The sequence below is a fragment of the Rhopalosiphum padi genome, chromosome 4 (genome assembly GCF_020882245.1).
Source record: "Rhopalosiphum padi isolate XX-2018 chromosome 4, ASM2088224v1, whole genome shotgun sequence".
Classification (NCBI taxonomy): Eukaryota; Metazoa; Arthropoda; class Insecta; order Hemiptera; family Aphididae; genus Rhopalosiphum; species Rhopalosiphum padi.
In genome coordinates, this window is record NC_083600.1 from 19,389,941 (window position 1) to 19,412,365 (window position 22,425).

At 27.7% G+C, this 22,425-nt stretch overlaps 2 protein-coding genes across 3 annotated transcripts in view; one reads left to right on the forward strand and one right to left on the reverse strand.

Annotated features, from left to right (window-relative positions):
- The first annotated feature begins 9,570 nt into the window (after window positions 1-9,570).
- On the forward strand, window positions 9,571-17,988 carry LOC132928288 (aminopeptidase N-like). Of its 2 annotated transcripts, none has more exons than XM_060992851.1 (14): window positions 9,571-9,829; window positions 12,651-12,834; window positions 13,131-13,408; window positions 13,500-13,655; window positions 13,791-14,102; window positions 15,097-15,280; window positions 15,375-15,797; window positions 15,904-16,099; window positions 16,197-16,477; window positions 16,819-17,018; window positions 17,079-17,246; window positions 17,305-17,445; window positions 17,521-17,602; window positions 17,673-17,988. In XM_060992851.1, the coding sequence occupies exons 1-14, from the start codon at window positions 9,816-9,818 to the stop codon at window positions 17,805-17,807; spliced, it is 2,754 nt and encodes a 917-aa protein (XP_060848834.1). In that variant the 5' UTR covers window positions 9,571-9,815; the 3' UTR covers window positions 17,808-17,988. The 2 variants fall into 2 exon arrangements, with proteins under 2 accessions (XP_060848834.1, XP_060848836.1); XM_060992853.1 differs by lacking the exon at window positions 9,571-9,829 and adding an exon at window positions 10,249-10,360.
- A 111-nt stretch (window positions 17,989-18,099) lies between these two features.
- Window positions 18,100-22,425, reverse strand: part of LOC132928289 (acetylcholine receptor subunit alpha-like) — a 48,280-nt gene continuing 43,954 nt past the window's right edge. Inside the window, exons 7-13 of the mRNA XM_060992854.1 lie at window positions 21,755-21,870; window positions 19,865-20,033; window positions 19,624-19,760; window positions 19,399-19,545; window positions 19,220-19,330; window positions 18,945-19,143; window positions 18,100-18,848 (exon numbers count right to left, since the gene is read on the reverse strand). Coding sequence (XP_060848837.1) covers window positions 18,645-18,848; window positions 18,945-19,143; window positions 19,220-19,330; window positions 19,399-19,545; window positions 19,624-19,760; window positions 19,865-20,033; window positions 21,755-21,870 — 1,083 coding nt within the window. The 3' untranslated portion in view covers window positions 18,100-18,644. The remainder of the gene's footprint in view (window positions 18,849-18,944; window positions 19,144-19,219; window positions 19,331-19,398; window positions 19,546-19,623; window positions 19,761-19,864; window positions 20,034-21,754; window positions 21,871-22,425) is intronic.

Consider the following 22,425-nt stretch of genomic DNA (forward strand, 5'->3'; position numbering starts at 1 on the left):
CGTCGTCTGACAGTATTAATCAATTTTGACTTAAGAAAAAAGAATACAAATGCATAGAAATCCTATCTCTTATGATTACTATACATTATTTGTTTGACATTATTTATAAAAATAACTTTTAAAATAATAAAATTGTAATAAAAGTTATTTAATTACTTATTAAAATATCTTCATAAAATTGTATTAAAATGTTTAAAGACTCTAATACTAAAACACTGAGTGTCTGAGTTATTAATAAAATATACACAATCAAGTTTCACGAGCTTTATAATTTAAATAACTTTGTATTTTATGTATTTTAAGTATTTATTTTATAACAATTTAAATGGGTACAATTTATTTTTAATTTATTTTTATTTTAATACAACAATGATACACACAATTTTAAATTAATTAATAGTAATAAAAAAATTCGAACAATATAATATTATATAATAATAGTAAAAACAGTTTATAATGAGGATTTAATGTGTTTATAATTAAAGATTATGCCTTTGGCTAAAAGTGTATTTAGAACTGCCAATATAGGAGGTACCTTATCGGGCTAATAATAGAATTCAAGTATGAAACGAATCGGTATAAAATAATGGAAATAGATGGAAACAAATTCTTAGTGTTGACTTTGGTTGTTTACATTTTTTCTCGGATTGAACGTTTATGTTTCAGAGTATACACTATACAATATACATCCACTATTTAAGGAGTTTAATAGTGAAAATGTAAATGTCATTTTCTAGAAAAATTAAAATATTTAAATACATAAATGAGTATATACACAATAGATTTGCTATGCACAAAGCTGAATTAAGGGAGAAGGACTATAGTCCAGGGCCCCCTTAAAAAAGGTGTCTAGTATATCAATAAACAAATACATATAAACATTTTTTTTTTTTGAAAATTAGGGCCCCCAAAAATGGAATAGCTCAGGGCCACTATTGCATTAGCCTAGGTCTGGGCTATGTATCATTGTTAAATTCAGTGCCGCAACTTGGTATATATTGGCGGGTGTGCAAGCAAATATTATAGGGCCCATTTAGCCAAGGACATAAATACCCAATATAGATCCTTAAAAATATAACTTTCTGTTTTTAGCTATATACATTATTGTACATAGATGGATGAGGAGTAAAATGACTAGTAGTTCCTAAAACAGTCTATTGGTCTTACAATTTCATTAGGATAAAATTGGTAAATTGGTAAATATCAATAATGTTTTGAATAAAATTATTAATATGAAAATATGTTTCTTGTACCATTATTTTTTGTGCTTATTGTATTGTTGTTATAAATGTCACTACACAAAGTGATTTTTCAAATATGCTCACTCTATTTTTATGCTTAAATCATGCGTATATTCAAATTTTGATTTTTTTTTAAATTTTTAAATGTAATTATAGACGATATTTTCGAGTTCTTATATTTTTCACAATATTTAAGGAGTATCCTGTATTCCTGTGGTGGTACTAACTTTATTTTTTTAAATGAGAACATATATGTTTCATGTTTTAAAGCAAAATGTGAATCAAGTAATTTTTTTGAAAATGTTGACGTATTGTAATCGAAATTTGAACATAAACTTTCGGAGTTATTTATTATACTTTAAATACTAAGGAATGAGGATAATATTCCATGTTTTGAAAACTATTAGGTGGTGGAATATTAATCTATAAGCATTTAGTAATAAGTATATAAAGATAATATTATTACAATATTAAGTATATGTATTAAAACATGTTTATTCGCTGTAATTTACGCTAATGGTACTTTTGCATTGAAGTTGGCTCCTATAATTGTTGCACACACATATACGCTGAATATGCAGAGGTAATTACTACAAAGACGGTAACAATAATTAAATTATTGTTTTTTTTTTTTTTTTTAGGAATAAACTTACCGGGTGAGCTGACGAGCTGACTAATAATAATACTTATTATATAAATAAAAGGAGGATAAATATACACAAAACACCATGCACACATAATATAATGTTAATCACCAAATTCAATACAAGATGTAAACTGAAAAGTGTATAGTGAGTTGTTGACGATGAACATAATGATTTTCGGCGTCGAGCTGCATACAAGAGGTTGTAGTCATTTAATGTAAGTGGTAAACGATACAACGAATTTGGGCTCAAACGACGACGTTAGGTGATCCTTTTACTCAGTAAAAACAAAAGCTTATGACTTATGACTTATGAGCGATGAGGTATTGCCAAGTGTCGCCGAGTTGAACGACATCTAAACAGGTATACATTAGAAGCACATTAACGTGTGTAAGCACTTTAATGTAATTTACGGCAACAACAGACTCCACGTAAATACATATAACCGTAATGACCGCTATGACCGATAATTTATCGGCACAAAAATGTTCGTACGTGTACTAAAAGTCCTGTAATGTATTTAAACGGTATTTCGGAAATGCGTTGCACTGTTTCCGTACGACAATATGATGGTAACGAACTAATTAATAACATTCGCAAACATATTATATATAACGAGAATAATAAGGCCCTTAGCCCTTGTTGTGTAACCGATTAACAATCGTCGAAAATAAAGGCCCATCAATATGCATTACAAATATATGGGCGTGCGCACAATGATAGCAGTGTGTGATTTTTGTCACCGCCGAACGATTTGGATGGATTTGTAAGGAGTGAACGGATCCAAGCTGAGTTACCGTATAATGATTAATAACAAATAAATTGGTAATCCAATAAGTGTATTATTAATTATCAAACTAATTTTTTTTTTTTTTTACAGATAAAACCCTTCGTACACGATAGACAACACATACAGGCGCAACCGCAATAGCGTAATATTATAACCATAGATACGAATCAGATGCCCATAAATCAAAATCTCATAACTGATGTCCAATTTCACTGTTACTGTAAATACTCAAATCGGACCGCGCCCTAATGTTCTACTGTTAATCTGTTTATCATTATTCATATTGTCATGTTAAGTAAACGACCCAGTGGTTAAAAAAAAAATTCGCACGAAGAAAACACTTTTACTGTTCAAGACTAGTAAAAAGTGCCAAAAAATAAACGATTTTTTTAAATCCAAAAAATAATTCGAAATCTAAAATAAATGAATTAATAGCATGTAAGTGATGGTTCAATGATATTAATGTAATATTATAATGTATTACCTATTATAATTAAGGAATATATTTAAAAGCAAATGGAATTTTTTTCTGAATGTCTGAAAACATTGCATTTCAATCTCAAATTTAATTTCATATATCAAGGAATTAAAAAGTGTAACTCTTATTTTGCATTTTTTTTTACATTTTTAGTACATTTTTTTATGTTTTCAAGTCATTATTATATAGGAATGAATATAATTCGATAAAAATTAAGCAGTACCTGATTATACAGTGCTTATATTATGAAACACAAGGTAAAAGTATAACGAATGTATCAATCTAAAACCTAATTTGTACATTCATTTTTAGTGAAGAGTAAAAAGAAAATAGGAGAACTAGAAGATAATAAAAATTATACGAATAATTAACACTTATCTAAGAATAAAAATGTATATAATTAAACAAATTTTTTCAATACTAAAAATAATTTTAGAAGAATTTTTATAATGCATTAAATGGTATTTTTTTAATAAATTTTTTTTGTTTTTTAAGGAATTTAAATACGTCCCCTACCTATATATACTAAATTATCTATTGTGATTTGTAGTTGACCTTTTCACAAAGAATAACTATAGGATTTTACGTGTCCCGTTATAATGATGCTAATATAGGTACACAGAAACACAGATATATACTAATATTGTATAAAATTTATTTAAAAATGTTGACTACATGATCTCGTAAGACAAATAAACGGGCCAGTAAAAATATTCAATGCCCCCGACTCGAAACTCTGCGCACGTCTATGAATGCAATACAATATCGATGATAATAAAATGTATTAAATCGGAGTAACACTGATGCGCACAGGCAGATCGAATATAGCGCACGGTATCTTCTGACCAATGAACAGAGCTGCTGTTGACTAGAATCAGAATAATTAATTATGCATTAAAAAACATATTATTCACATACCTACAAATGTATAATATTTACGCTAGTGAATTTATATCTGTCTGATATCCTATATAATGTCCGTCATGTCTGTGTCCGGTAGTCATCGATGCCGTGTGCACCTGCATTATGACCGGAAACTATACACGGGTACCGGCACACTGCAGACATTTTTTGTTCCAAGCCACTTATCGTACGGTATCGACGGAATCGGCATCGTATCGGCAATGCCGCTAATCGTCCGTAACGCTGGCCACCGCATACCGCCGTTTCACACTTCACGGGACACAATCCGATGAGCCACATGATCGTCTAGCGTGTACGCGCTCGATTGAATAACAACAGCGACTACGTCTCACAACATGCGGCAGACCCGTGCCGGTCCACGCAGTATATACCAGTATGGTACCGGTCCGGTTGAAAAAAAAATTGACTTTTTTAACATTCTCGTGCAGTCACGAATATTATTTTGGCAACACACCTTATCGTGACTGTGAAGTCTCGAAGTTGAAAACTTATTCCTTCATCAGGAGCATACTTGGCGAACTACCCTATATATTATTGTTGTTTATTCTCTACGTTTTTTCTCGAATCTCGTTAGACAATAATATTGTATATCTATTACCATATTATGTGGTTTTTTGATGGAAAAAAAACTCTGTCATCCGGACATATCCATACAAATCTCTCAGGAATAAAATTCGAGAGAAATATATAATAACTAAATATAGATTCTAAATAAAGTATAGTATATTTATATTTACAAATTAAAGGGATAAAATTATTTATTGCATAGTTAATGTAAGAATAAAAAACATTAATATTATAGTTAATATCAGAATTAAAAAGATTTAACCAGTTTATGGATCCTAATTCCTAAATATTTTATAATAGATTTGTAATCACTAGATTTCCAGTCAAAAGCGTATTCATTAAAATTCAAAATATCAATTGGAGGACGCAGAGGATCAATGTGAAGTTTACGACATACATTGTTTTTAGTAATAATAGAAAAAAAATTAGATAAAACAATCAAGGATAATATTTTTAGTATTAGGTATGTAATTATATTGAGAAAGATTAAAATAAAATTATTTATTTTTAAAATAAAGGTCACTATTTAAAAAGAAATTGCTGATGGTAAATAAAAATCGCATAACAACATAACATCTGTACTTGGATTATATTTATCATAAACTGATTCAGCAATGTTAAAATAATCGATAAAAGTTGATTCATTAGATTTAATTAGTATGTGAACCGAACTCATAATAAGATTACATTGTTGAAGATTAATTAGAACAAATAAAACCTCGTTGTTATTATTACTTATTATATATTACCTATTGGTATGATTTGAGATAAGAGAGTATTGCGTATATCAATAAGAACACCACCACCTCTAGATAGTGAACTAGTATTAGAATTTCTATCAAATCTATAAACAGTATAACAATTATAGTCATGAAAACTCGGTTCATATGATTCAGTATTACATTTTAGCCACATTTCAATGAATAGGTACAAATGTATCATATAGACTCTACATAGTATAGTATACCAGGTAATTCTTTTATGATGAACCACTCAGTATTTCAAAAAATATTAATGTTTTTGAAAATATATTTATTACATGGTTTCTAGTTATTAACCGTTTTAATTTCACATATTCCAAAGCAGAATATTTAGTATTTTTTTTTTTTTATATTTAACAAATTATAAAATCCACGGCATTAGTGGCTATTGAATGAACAGTATATTAGTAGATTAACAAGATTGTTATAAACACTATGATATTATATACAATAAATGTATATTACACTTTTAGGTAATCTACATATTGTTTAGATTTTGTTAAGCAGTTTTGAGATGTGTAGAAATTCCCAGGTAGATCTGATGTTGCTGCGGGGTCGGGGCTGAGTGTTTCGGATAATTGGATATGTGATATGGCATGCACGATTCTCTTCTTTTCCTTTCGAAGTAAATTGACCAAATTGTTATAAACAGTATATAATATATTAAAATTCATTATAAATATATGTTCACAATACACATAATATAAAATATTACCATTAGGGCAGAGACAGACACACTCTGTCACAGTGAATATTCGAGTTAAATTATAATAATGACAACTGTTATTTTTGTTATATAGTTTACGTTCCGCCACTGATTAATTATTAATTTAATTATAATTTAGGTAACTATTTTAACCTATGTAGATATAAAAATTATCTATAGAACCTATGATCAAAATGTTTGGTCAATTATTGTAGACAACTGCTTCCAAGACAATTATTCATAATATAACTATAATACAACTATAGCACTTTAGCTCTATAGTGTCTTAAAAACAATATTAAACTTTTTAGTTTTTAAAGCACCAGTACCCTTATCACATTTAAAAGTAAATTTATTTACCACGCATAAAATATTTTCAATAACTACATTTGTCATTTATAGGTCAAATTAATTTTATTTTAATCATTTCACAATTTAAAAAAACCTACCAATAGGTATTTAAACCAATATCTATTTAAATATAATCCTAAATCTCTAAAATTAGTATTAAAATGAATATAAATTATTTTATAATACATTTGTATATTTTATATTAGCATTAGGTTTGAAAATTATTCAAATACAGTTGTTTTCGAATAATTATAAAAAAAATCATTTGAATAATTTTGTATTCCAATATACCTATATTTATTCAAATAATCATCTAGATAAAATTTTGCCCAACTCTGCTGCTGGGCAGCGGACGGATATTATACGTACGGTGTGCACATATTCATTTGTACACGGTACGGTCCGGAAACACGGCGATACACGTCGGAAAATTGATTCAACAAAATATAAATTAAAGTTGTATTTTTTTATCTTTTCTTTTTTTTCATTTTTTTTTTTTTTATATCATCAAAAGTATATCTTAATTTATAGCTAAAGCTTTAAAATAGGTATATCTTTTTGCAAGTGGATTTGTGGCATTTGAATATCACTTTTTTCCGTTTATCGACTGATATACTTTTAATCAAGCACGTATATGCATACAAATATGGGTGGATAATTAGGTGGAGGGTAGTTTACTGGTGTTTACGAGTAAAAAAAAAAATAATTTCATCGTTTATATAAACAGAATATTGTTAATTAATCGTTATGACGTTATCATAAAAGTGTTTGACATTGATAATTTTAAAGATAGGTAATGAAATTAAGGTAATGTCCGTATAATATATTCTTTTTATATATCAATCATTATTATAATAACGTTAAAGAATACCACATTGATTTTTAGTTTTTTCATTTAATATACGCGTGCACGTCAAAAAGGTTTTGAATGTTTCACAACAATTTTTTTTTTATCTAACACCATATTTAAAATTGTATAGGTACTACAACCATAAAATACAATATGTATAATATAAGTTATATAAAAGTTTGCCTGCACAACGGTGCAATCGTTGAGTACCTTTATTTGAAGCTATATAACATCACGTCTGACCATCATCGTGATATAACATTGTGATTTATGTTTGCAGTTCTATCTCGGCTGCGTTACGACCAAACCGCTAATTTATATAATATACTTCTATAATATCTCGTCTAGCACGCGCACCGGATATACATTTTGCGGTGTGCAGGATCCGTTTGAATTTGTTCGTCTAAAAAGGACAGACCAGATGTTTACGATGGAGTATAATTAGTATAAAGGACTAAGATGCGCCAATAATAATATGAGTATTCAAAACGTATACGCGTATAATGTCCTATATTGTATAAGAAAACTAGTGAAAGCGATTTCGTGGATGCGAGCTGCAACTAATGTAGCTGCAGTAAAATAAATATTATATTCCATTCAAATAGGACGATAATATTATATTATTCGTGTAAAATATTTTGGATTTACACATCTTATGCTTCCAAACGCGCGTCTATCTATGGTTATACCTACACAGGTATATTATTATAATGATATAATATCTAAATGATGCCATTCGATTTAATGCAAGAACCTACTAAGGTTTTTTTTTATATTTTTCGTTGTTGTTTGCGTATATATTGTATGTGTTAATTCTAATATTCATATTTCTCACACCAGTATTAGCATTGTTTACTACGACATTGTATACAGTGACTAGTCCATATGGGAATTACATAATACCTGTGAATTATGTACTTTTCCCAAACATCTTAGACATTGTATATATATATATAATGTCCAGGCATTGTATTATAATGACTGATCAGCCACTTGGACCGTAACATATCAAATATACGAGATATATTAAAATGCCAATGTTTTGATTTGTGTTTGAGAAATAATCGTAGATTTTTAGACAACGCAAACAACATTAAATTATTTAATAATAAATAATTTATTATTAATTTAATATATTTATTGTTTGAGAAATATTTATTTTATTATAAAAATTATAGTAGTGAACCAAATTTATTATATAAGTTCGAGATGTTAACAATAATATGAATTAATATTACAATTAATACTTCCGAATTGGATTTTTATTAAAAGAGTATTAAAATAAATACTTATTAAATTTTAGTATAAATATCAAATGGATAAGTGTTATTACATAGAATTTAGTTATTGAATAATCAAATTACGATCTTGAAAACACTGTTAGTTTTTATTTTTGATCTACTCGTATATTAAATACAATATTATGATATAGATTATATTATAATAATTTTCTATACTGATAATAAATAAACGAAAATATAAAAGTACTTATATATTTTTTAATAAGTACTAAAGTCGTTTTAGTGTCGGTTAGTCCCCGTGCGATGACGTATACTCACCAATGTAAATTATCTCAAAAATAATCTCACTAATAATATAATATTTTGCCATTACGTGATGTTCTGTTTAAGACTAGTGTGGATCAGACTTAAGTGTATAACAATGAATAATTATTTTTACTGTACACGACATTTATGAAATATAATAAACTTTTACGTATAAATGTGCAAAACAATTTTATTATCACACGCTGCGTGCACTCGATGGAGAAAAATTGCGTTTAAGTGATTGATACATAAATTAATTTGTATTTTTGGCATAAAAATGACGCACGTGAACGATAATAATACAATATTATGTGTATGTGTGAATAATTATTGATAATTGATTGTCTCATATATTGTAATAAAATACAATAACATAAAAACAAAATTACGCCTTATTATAATATTTTAATATTAATTTAAATTATAATATTACGAGTAATTATAGTAATAATATGATAAATATATTTCAATATATCAGTAAGTACGTTATTGTCGTCATTGGCTGTACAAAAAGGTCTGTGTAATTTAATTTATTTATGGTTTAAAAGTATAATAAGAATAACATTACAAAAACTTGTGTGCAATTACCATCAGTTTGATATTTTGCAATCGCTATTCGCTACTCAGACGATATCTGTTCGTTTTTATCAAAATAACTATATATTATTAGTATAATAATATTGTGTTTAAAGCCATACACTACAATTTTAAATTATATTTTTTTGTATCAACTGAATGTTTTAATTTTAATTGCTTCTTATAATCGGACGGCGCGCTCGTACGTTATCTCCTCGGTAGATTCTACTGCTCTAGGAACCATCTCCTTTTATTTTTATTTATGTTTCTTTATTTACTATTATAGCACGTTTAATAGTGTGTGTACTCAATTGCTTGAAATCGCGGGTGCTAATTTCAGTAGTGTTTCAATCGTTACCAGATCATCGTAAAACCAAAACATGCAGTCGTCCAGGTAAGGCACAAGTCACAACAATTATAATATAATAATAAATAATTATGTTCTACAAAGAAGAAATAATTTGATATTGTTATTAAATTTTTATTATTCATAAAATATTTATAGCGAAGAGTAAATCGTTGATAAATATTATGTCGGAATCAGGATGACTTTTTTGGCTATTATTAGGATCCGATATCATAACGGTCGTTTATTACCATCAATACACTTGTTATGAAAACTACCATCCAAAATCTATTAAAATATACAATTTAAAAACAAAATAAATCGACATAATCTGCAGTGCATTCCATCTGATCGTATAACTGTACACAGACCATTGGCAAATACAGTATAATATATAATATAATAATATTATAATGTCCATGACCTCCACGCGCACACCGGTTTAGTAATAATAATTTCATCGTCGATATTTCGCGCACTTGTGTGTATACTTAACCTGTTAGACGGCGTAGGTGCTAATTTCAGTAGTGTTTCGATCGTTACCAGATCATCGTAAAACCAAAACATGCAGTCGGTCAGGTAAGGCACAAGTCACAACAATTTATAGTGTTGCATATTGTACTAATTAGGGTGGTCCTCATGTATAAAAGTAGACATTTTTTTTTTAAATTTCTCAAATATTTTTGATATAACAAAAAAATAATGTACTTAAGTAGTTAAGTGAATATCTCCACAATATATTATTTTAAACTAACCCATTGAGAGATTAATTAAATAATATAGTTAGTTATAATAGTAATAAATAATAATGAATTGTGGTATATGCGTGATTGGTGTTTGTTACCCGTTTCCACCAAAAACAAAGTATATAAACCAATGATATATGAATGTAGAAACAAGTATAATATATTATAGTCTTATAGGAAAGCTGTCTATCTCGATGCAGAGTTTGTGTAATGCAATAAAAAAATGTATAATATCCGTTCAACAATATAGAGCATTACAGCAATACCGTCACTAACGGAAATATAAACGGCATCATAGTATATAGAACATAATAATTATTTGATAAAAGTTAATTTGTTGTATTTTGATTCCATAAAAGTTATTTCGTTCAACGGTAAATATCGCTCTTAAAATAAAATTTGTCAAAAGTAAAATATGTAAAATTATATTGATTTTGGCTATATGTATGTTAACAAAAAAAAAAAATTGTAACTCAATGGAATTGCTTAACAAAAAATTAATTTACATGTTAAAATTTACTAGATACAATTATGAAAAAAAGAGAAAAATATTTTCAACTTTATCATCATTATTGATGTATTATTGATACTAAAAATCAACATTCAATAATTATATAAATAGATAATTATTATAACTAACACTAATAAAATTTTTTTGTTATTAATATTTTGAATTGCATATTTTTTGTCTTAAAATTTAGATTTTCATTAAAATTGCAACATTTATAAAAAATAAATAACTAAGTAAAAATATTAACTAATTTGCAAAGCAACATTTTTTTTTTTTTTATCGTGGATTTATATCATGTTGATTAACGTTATTCTATGAAATAACAAGTTAGATTAATTAGAAACAGTATTTAATACAGGACGAGTAATGAGTATAATAGAGAAAACTTAAAACTGCATAGTTAAATAATTAAATTTGACAGTTATTTTTACTGTTACGTCATCTTCTATAAGTCTTAAAATTTACTTTTAGTTTGTAATGTAATATATATACTTATATGGAATATACTTCGTACTTAATTTATTGCATAAGTTATACATGATTTTATTAGGTATCACTTAGTTTTAAAAAATTAGGATAAAAAATTTAAAAAATTGTATCAATTAATATTTAGTGAGCAATAATATTTATCATAGGACAGTTCTGAAGATTTTTAAAAATGTCCATACTTGAATTAAATACACAAGGTTCATAGCAATCAAATTCTTATTATCGGAGTGGACAAGGTTGAGTTTTTTTACAGAATCTTTTTTTTTTTTTTTTTTTGCAGCAATAGTTGTGTTTGTAGCTATGTTTATAGATAATGAATTTTAAAATATTCATAGTATTTATAGTTTTATTCACTCTTATTTAATTATTTAATTCCCATTATATCGTGTTTAATTTTCACTAGAAAAATTTTAAAATTTTGATTTTAATTGGTCATCAATAATTTTTATTTTATACCAAAAAAATACAATTTTTTTTAAATATTTCAATTTTAAATTAACAACCTACCTAGTACTTACCCATAACAATTCGATCTTCATTCGAAAGACGATATATTATTTTACAGAATTATTTACACAAATTATGTTTTTAAATATTCGCACATACCAGAATCAGGCTTTTGATATAATTTATATAGATTATGCACATAAACTATCAAGTACTTACATATAATTTTTACTTATATTAAATTGCGTTTGTCCGAGATAAGAGAATAACCGGATCGGTTGTATTATTAAAGAGTTTTTGCATAACGCCAGTTAAACATTACGGTAAAAATAATGTTCGGTTAAACCAAACATTTTTATTTTTAGCGTAATTGGTGGAACTCCAGTTTTTGCATAACTGGTAAGATTTATTTTAACGTGAGATCAAAAACTGTTATCAAATTAAAATTTTTAATAACCGATTTCGATATTCGAATAACCGTACCGCTATTTGGAGTGCATGTGCAAAGACATATATTGGTAAATACCGTTAACGGATCTACGGAGTACTCACATGATGACAACCTACATAATTGAATACATAAAAATTTTAAAATATTTAAGACTTAGAAAAAACATATTTATATTAAACTATTATTACTACTTTATGTTTATATACATGTATATAATTTGTTTAGAATGGACTTTGTGGTGTTTAAAATGATATCTATCATCGCATTGTTTCTGATGGGGTCAGTTGAAAATTCGAAAGACATTAACGAGATAAAATTGCCTACTAATTTTAAGCCCATCAGTTATCGATTAAATGTAACTACGCACTTGGAAGATAAATTCATGTTTGAAGGAGTAGTCGATATTCAAGTGAGTATACATGAGCGTGACAAACGTCACAAAAACTAATTATTTTACATTTTCAGATAAGGCAGTGTAGAAATTAATGAAATTTTAAAATAAAAACAAAATGTGTACACTTTGGATAAAAAACTTTTAACAATTTAATAAATTAAAAAAAAAAATATCTAATAAAATTTTATAGGTACTTTATCAATTATTTACTTGCATCGCTAATTACAACGTATTTATACTAATTTTTTTTTTACTAAAATATAAATATTACAATAATTTATAATAACATCACATTTATTTATTATGTTTAGATGATTTGCATAGAAGCTACCGACACCATAGTGTTGCATTCGAATATTTTGAAAATCGATAAAAAAGATGTCGTGGTGACCAACGGCAGCGAATATGTCGTTCCAGTGGCTAGTGTGTCGTTTAATCCGTGGAAAGAACTTATGTACGTCAGGTCAACAGTAAACTTTAAAACCGGTGATAAATATGTGCTAACCATACCATTTATGGGAAAAATCACTGATGCTTTATTAGGTTATTACAAAAGTAGCTACGTGGATAAGGAAAACAATCAAACAAAGTGCGTTATTATATTAATAGTGCATAGCACACATAAAAAAAACTGTTTTATGATTTTGTTTCGGCCATCAAAACATAATATTATGTCGCAGGTGGCTAGCGGTTACACAATTCGAACCAGCGGACGCCAGAAGAGCTTTTCCGTGTTTTGACGAGCCTGCGTTAAAGGCCAAATTCAAGATAATTTTGGGTCATAAAAAAGGATTGACTGCAATTAGTAATATGAGAAAGATTAATGAATCGGAAAGGTGAGAATAATCGATACCGGTTTAAATTCTATGATTGTAAAAATAGTATATTTACTTGTATAGTTTTGTACGATATAATATTATTATTAATTTATTCTGTAATATTACACTGAATGCAATAATTTCGGGTTTTAGCCTTTCAAATCCAGATTATGTTTTCGACGAGTTTGAAGAATCTGTACCGATGTCTACTTATTTAGTAGCCTACATGGTGTCGGATTTAGTATTCTTTGAATCGGACAGTCAAGATGGCGAAGTCAAGTTCCGTATAATAGCCAGAAAGGATACAGCCAATCAAACAGAGTTTGCCAAAAAAGCGGGATCGTCGATATTAAAGTACTACGAGGATTATTTTGATGAAAAATTCCCGCTGTCGAAACAAGACATGGTGGCCATACCTGATTTTTCTGCTGCCGCTATGGAGAATTGGGGTCTCGTCACTTATAGGTACGTACAATTAATATTTATAATATGTATGTGAAGTTTGCCCACAACTTTTTTTGATCGATTCGAAAAATATGCCAATATTTTGCATATCAATTGCAAATAATTGCAAATTGGTTTTCAGAATTTGCAAATCAATATTTTTTTTTTGTATTTAATATAAAACAAATAATTATTTTCAGTCGTTTAATCATATGATATATTATAAAGAGTGTTACACCGTTTTATTCTCTTATTATAATTGCCCTATCAATTCTTGGCTCTTGCCTCATTTAAACGATTCGATCATTTTTATAAATCGATAAATGCTAATAATTAATAGAATTCAATAATTCAACTTAAAAAATATTAAGTAGACTCCATGTTGACACAAAATAGTTTCCATAATTAAAAGCAAGAATTACTAGAAGAGAATATATAGCTATAAATTCATAACCAAAAATTAATTCGAGTGTACGTTAAAATAAATGTAAGAATTATCAATAATTCTGTACTTTTACAGTAATATTACTAATATTTTACATGCGAAAATATCCTATAGTGAAAAATTTTATTTTATTTCACTTATACTATTGCATTAATTTTATTAAGTAAAATTAACTATGCCCTATGGCCATGTGTTTTTTTCTATATTATAAAAATACCCATCTGTCATAGATATAAACTATTCATGTGGTTTGAATCATCCTCCCATAAATACATCACAGACATTACATTTTCTGTGATTAATTTCAAATTTTAAGACCTATATATGAACCAATAATTATTTTAATATTATATAATAAAATCGTGAAAAATCATATATATGAAGAATATTAAAAAGAAAAAGAAAGAAAAACGGCAAAACATATTATATATTATAAGACTTGAAGCAATTTAAGTTCTTCTAAAGAAGTGTTAAGGGGGATATTTTTACACGAAATATACTAATCATTGTAAACCATAACTAGTATTGCTTCTATTACAGAAACTAAAATAATAATAAATCATAATTTAGAGAGATCGCATTGTTAATTGATCCAGACGTGGCTGCGATTGATAATATACGAAGTGTAGTTAGCGTTATCGCTCACGAACTTGCTCATCAATGGTTTGGTAATCTCGTAACTATGAAATGGTGGTCCGATATTTGGTTAAATGAAGGATTTGCTACATATGTAGCAGCATATGGAGTAAATTTTGTGAGTTTCATTTATGTTGGACGGTATAACTTTTAATTCATATTATAAAACTGTGATCATATTATTATCACGTTATTATTATTTCTTACTATAGTTGTACCCAAAATGGAACTATATCCAACTCAAAGCAGTTGAAAACTATTTAAGCATTTTAAAAGATGATTCGCTCAAGTCGTCCCACCCATTATCGGTGTCTGCTAAAAATCCAAATGAAATAGCAAAAATTTTCGACACAATTTCGTACACGAAGGGTTCATTTTTACTGCATATGATGAACATGTTCCTCGGCGAGAATACATTCAAACAAGGCATAAGAAATTACATAAACAAGCACAAGTTTTCCAACGCCGAACAAGATGATTTGTGGAATTCATTGACCGAGGAAGCTCACCGTCAAGGAACTTTGAACAAAAATCTAACCGTGAAACTGATTATGGACACATGGACGTTGCAAACCGGTTATCCCGTATTGAAAGTCGTCCGGGATTACTCTGCGGACACGGTTACATTATCACAGGTACACACACGGACAACCCCGGGTTTTCATATTATACCTACATCAATGCAATTTATTGTTATTAAAATAAATAATATAATATTATATGTGTAAACGCGTGTTGTAGGAACGTTTCCTAACGATCAAATCAAACGGTACGGACAAGAAAAGCTGTTGGTGGATACCACTCACTACGACGACTTCTACGGAGGCCAACTTTAACCAAACGAAAGCAAAATCTTGGTTGAATTGTGAAAACAACAACCTCACCTTACCATTGGCTAAAGATAACGAATGGGTCATATATAACGTGCAGATGGCCGGTAGGTCTTATACAAAAAGGGCTTTTATTTAATAGTTTTATTTTAAACGTTTTGTTAATTATAATCTATTTTTTCTGTATATGTTTTTTTTTTTTAGGTTTATTTAGAGTTATGTACGACACGCGAAACTGGATGGGTATCATTTCTACGTTGAACGATCCGAACAAATACAAAACTATACACACGTTAAATCGAGTGCAGTTGATCGACGATTCGTTTAGTTTTTCGCAGAATGGTGATTTGGATTACGGAATCACGTTCCAACTGTTGAAATATTTAAAACACGAAAGCGAGTACGCACCGTGGTTGGCTGCTTCGGATGGTTTTACCTCGATTTATGAATTAATGCAAAGGACTACAGACCAAGCGTTGTTCCAAGTTAGTTGAAAAAAGGACCTACATATTTTTCTTATCAATAATTATTATAAAGACCTGGAAATTTTAACAATGAGTTTTTTATTTATCCATTAATAACATAAGTATAAAAAAAATCATTAAATGTGTCTAGTAATATCACATCATATGCATTAGATTTTCAATATAAGTATAATGTATATAGTATATAATATACACACACATGATATTTATATTATATTTTATTACTTGTATTCTATAAATCACAATTTATGGCATTTTTTAAATATGAATTACCTGTTGTACTTACTTCTAGTATTATTTTAATAATGTTGTTATATTGTTTAATGGAATGTGGTTTTTAGAACTATATGCAACGTATTCTGTCGCCTGTGTACAGCAGATTCCGAAACATGACCACCAAGCTCAATGATTTTGAGGAAATACGTTTTAAGAATCTAATAATTGCCGAAGCCTGCCGTTACCGAATTAACGACTGCACCGAACAAGTTATCAATTTGTTTAGCAAGTGGATGAATACTACAAACCCAGACCAAAATAATATGTAAGTTTTATCACTGTTTAGCTGAACTAAATACAAACTATTATAATTCAAATATATTAGATTGCCTGTAGAACTGAAATCTGTAATTTACTGTCAAGCGATTAAATATGGAGGTGTAGCTGAATGGGACTTTTTATGGGAACGTTATAAGCGTTCCAATGTGGCATCTGAAAAAGTGAAATTACTCACAGCATTAGGATGTAGTTCGGATACTTGGTTACTTAACAGGTATTAATATCGATTATACGTATTAAATACAACACAGTTGATCATTGATTTGATTTAGATTTTTAAATTGGACACTTGATAATTCTATTATTCGCAAGCAAGACGCAATAACAGTGTTCTATTATGTAACGAAGAGTGACGATGGATTTTTAACAGCAAAAAACTTTTTGTATAGTAGATTAGAGGATATAGCTAATTAGTAAGTTATCGCTATTTTGTATGTAGTACGAACAAATTAAATTCAAATTTCATATTATTATTTATTTTTTTTTAGCTTCAATAATCGAGGCTCTGCTATGAGCAAATACATAAGACTTATAGGATCTCGAATGAAAACCAATGAAGAATTAGAAGAGGTAATAAATATATTATTCAATTATTATTTTTTTTAAATCAAAAGCTTCATTCAATTATTTTTTTTTGCAGATCAAAATGTTTATGATTAGAACGTATTATTATATACAAGATGGTTTGAGTATTGATGATACAGTTGAGTCTATGAATATAAACATTGAATGGATGTCAAAGTTTTATCGTAAAATCGTAAATCACTTGATATAATAATTAACAATATTATGAATAGGTTTGAACATAGTTTTATATGTGTTAAAAACTATACATTTTTTCCTAGTTCGACAATATGTATAAATACAATATACTTATACCTATACCTAATACCTTATACCTTTATGTATACGTATACTTATATATGAAAAATTTAAGTAAACACATATTTGCTATATCTTGTTTTATAATATAATTTCGTCACTATTCTACTTTGATTCATGTTACAAGATAACAGTTGTAGATCAGGATGATTTATCAATAATCTGAATTAAATAAACTCGTCATGTTTAAACGTCATCAAATATATTTATTCATTTTTCACAAGTTAACATAATTCTATGTACATATTACTATGAAGTGTTATTACTTTTTTGTATTATAATAAATAATAACATGATTTAAATTATGTTTCTTTTTACAGAACAAATAATAATGGAGAAAATTAATATTTCTCTTGTAACCAATTCAGGTCCTATTTTATGGTTTTTTTTTAAACAAATATATATACTGCTTATAAATATTTTATTTATAAACAAATTTTCTAAAAATATCTATCTATTTGATTTACTAATTTTGAGAGCATGAAAATAGTATCTAATATCAGAATTGACACTATTGTACATATTACGGCCAGCAGTCCTCGATTTGTTGGTCCCTCGTCCCAAATTGTATTATCTATAATGCTTATATATATATTTATATAATATATATAAATATTTTATAACCCAGTTATGGCGGTTGTAGTAGTAGGACTCTATCGTTCGCTCTTCTGGACCAGTGATGTATGTCACTGGTTTGTCTAATGTTGACAATATTGAGCAATTATCGTCTTTACATAATGTTATTATAATTTTGTTTCATTGTTGGTGTATGGGCAAGTATTTCCGACAACCGGACATTGATTGGCAACCGATTGTCATATAGAGTAGGTGCCTGTAGAATTATCCCTGCAGAGCCCATTGTCACGGCCAGTGTAAATATCCATAGAAACAACCTATCCAATACCATTGCCACATATTTCCAATCTTCTTTAATCTGAAATGAAAAAGTAATTTTGAAAAATGTTCATCTTAGAACTCCAGACAATTAAGCTTATTTGATGTTATTTAAACAATAACTACATATATTTACCTTTTTCTCTTCTTCTTCTTTCTTTATGTAATCTGCTATGAACGCTGCACCTTCAACGGCCTTATGAAGTTCTGGACAATCGTGCCAATGTTTTCTACCCTTAGGAACTGGGCCATTTTGATTTAGTTCGGAAGGACTAGGTAATGCTATTATTGGACCGTGAATCTCGCAACATCCAATCACACCACTTTCCAAGTCCCTAATGATACATACATAAAGGTATGTTAATAGAGAATACAATTAAACACTAGATAACTTTTATTACTAAACCATACCTGGCGGGAAATACATCGTTGCTGTGCAGCAACTGATTAGCTGAATCTTGATCTCTAAGCTCAAGTCCGTTACACGTTCTCACCATAATACGATGACAAGTTCCCATCAGACTAAGGCATTAACATTTGTTATTATTATTGAGACCGCGGCGGCAAATATTTTATAAATACACGATTACCTCTTTCTTTCCATTTGGTAATGAGGTCTTCTCATGATTAACATTCTCGGTAGAATGTGAATGAATACTCGGCGGACCCAAGGTGACATTACATGTGTGGTAGGAGATCGGAAATGTATATTCAACACAACGACTGTCACACATATACTGAAAAATCAATGACAAGAATTGAGAGACGTTACGTAGTTTACGTACTAAAATGTGCAGTATCGATAATAAGCTCACCTAAGCGTGTCAAGTATCATTGTAAATAGCACAAATTTTCCCAAAAGTGGCACGACTAGCGATGTGGGTGGAATGATTTCGGCTAGCAGTAGAAAGAACACGGTCAGTGAAAGAAGAATTGAAATACTTAAACTAACCTAAAATAAAATTACATTTTGTGATTATATTGTTTAATTTCCGTTTAGTATGTATGTTGTATATGTTACATATTACAACATATGTATTTCCGATAGTCGCTTACTTTTTCATTACTATCTGATGGAAGGTAAAATACAAGTATTGTGAGAAACGATATCCCCATACAAGGTATGATCAAATTCACTGTATAAAATAGCGTTTTCCTCCGCATCGTAATATTGAATGTTATGTCTAAGTAGGGTTCTTCGCAGCAGGTATAATATTTCTCGTTTCTGTAATATAAAACAGTAGTTATAATGTAGCTTCCCATTGTAAATAAAAAAAACTTTAGATTAGTCAACGTTGATGTTGACAATAGGTAGACGATGCGATTAAAACATTAGATTGAATCTACGCGGGCGTATACCAGTTGCACTCAAAAGTACCTTTTTTGTACCAATTCCCTCCCAAACTACTTAGAACAAAATGCACTAGTTTATTTAAAATATTATTATTTACATGATTATAATACCAATCCGTAAAATAGGGGAAGTAAATATGTTTATAATAATAATATGTAAAATAAAAAAATAAATAAAATAGTATTATATAAGCAAAACAATTTTGATATTGAAATTATATAAATAAATATTTGTATTTTATAATATAATGCATACAATAAAAAAAAAGTATTAAATAAGGTATTGTAAATTTGTAAACAATCATATATATTATTGATATTTTGTATTGTATTATTATTATATAATACTTGATAAAATTCTCACTTTACACCAGGTGAGCTATTATTATTAATATTTTTTTTTATTATTTTTACATATTATATATTATATATAAATTTATTATTCACATTTATATTTAATACACCTTTGTTATTTTACGGATTTTTATTATAAGCGTGATATTTACAATATGTAAAGGCAACTGGTATATTTTTAAAATACCGAAAACAATCTTTGAGGTAAATTTGTCAACACCCAATCACGCTTACTTTATTTATCTACTTTTTTATTATGTCTTGAGAATTAGTAGATATCCTGACTCCAAAATTTTCAGTATAGATATAATGGTAAAAAACTAAATAATATTAACTGCCTAAGTAACAGAGAATATTATATAGGTAATACATATTACCTATTATAAATATATTTATTTCCGAGATATGCATAGACTTCAAATATTAATAGATAAATCGTTAGGCTGAGTATACAAATATTTTTCAAATAGATAAACAAAATATATTTTATACTAACACTGTTCGTTACGGATCTCAGTGAAGTTATAAATCAAATATCTATTCTTAATAATCTACTTAAAATAAAAGAAACTAGGTTAGTTGATTTTAATTTAGGTAGGTACAACGTTACTTTAATGAACGGAATTTTTCATGTTTAAGTGTTAGTACTTAAATTTATATTTTTATTTTATTTTCATGATCTAATGTTACATAGTATAATACTTTTGAACGGATAGAATTTTATTTTTCAGTTAAGAAGTTAATTTTAAACACAATTATAATAGAAAACATTTTTTCATTGTATTATGTTAACACTATTGTATTACAGTGTTATTAACTCATTCTTAGATATTATTATTATTATTTATATTATTTATATTATACTCAATTTTAAATATGAAACAATGTGAAAAAAGATATAGTAAATTATCTAAAAAAAAAAAACACATGAATTTCAATGCACACCATTAAAAACAAACAATACCAAACTGTTAAGACTTTTATTTTACTTTGAATATATACGGTAGAAAAAAATATTAAGTAAGCTTTAAACTTTTTAACTTTTGGGAAATTATTTATAATATACAGAAGTAATTAAACTTTTAAATGTGGACAAATATACACGCCAAACCAACCACATTCACAGCTATATAGAGACTATATAAAGTACACTATACAAAACAAAGGATAATAATATAACTTAGTTATGATAAAATTATGCTTATGAACAATATAATATATAATATTGAAAAGGCTTACCTTATTGCTGGAACCTCTAAAATATCCCACTCCACGGATGCGTAAAATTCGGATAAATCAACACCGACATCGACAACCCGTGAACCGCTTACTTCATTTGCATGTCTCAAATCCACCTAAAAATTAATATTTTGATAAGACGTCATGCATTTATGATTTCACCAAAAAGTTATTGGTTTTGAACACTATGTTTGATTATCAACGCATACAAATACTATACATACAAAGGTGATTTTTTAAGTTAAACATTTATTTTCTTAATTTTATCTGTAAATATTTTTTTTTTCGTTCAATTTAAAACAATAATTACTAATAATCATTTTTGAAAAAATTTAAAATTTTTACTATTTTTATCCAAAAAATTGCTATAAAAAACAAAAATATATATTTTTCATCAAAATTCGAAATTAAATCATTCAAAATGTTAAACACCATAAAAACTATATTGAAATAAACATTTTTGTTTTACAGTAATTTCAAATTATGCAAATGTAATATAAATATATTAAAAAACATAGATACTTTTTAAAAAAATTAGTGTTTGCTTTTAAAATAATCATTTCATATAAAATAAAAACACTATACTATTTTTTAAATGTTTGGTTGTATATGAATATTATTTGAAATATCGTGAGATAAATTCCTTGCATGTGCTGTTTTATTTATCTATA

Excerpts from the sequence above, each read along its gene's own strand:
- LOC132928288 (XM_060992851.1), top strand. Across the intron at positions 12,835-13,130 it reads AAGGAGTAGTCGATATTCAA|ATGATTTGCATAGAAGCTAC; the intron begins GTGAGTATACAT and ends TATTATGTTTAG. Across the intron at positions 16,100-16,196 it reads ATATAACGTGCAGATGGCCG|GTTTATTTAGAGTTATGTAC; the intron begins GTAGGTCTTATA and ends TTTTTTTTTTAG.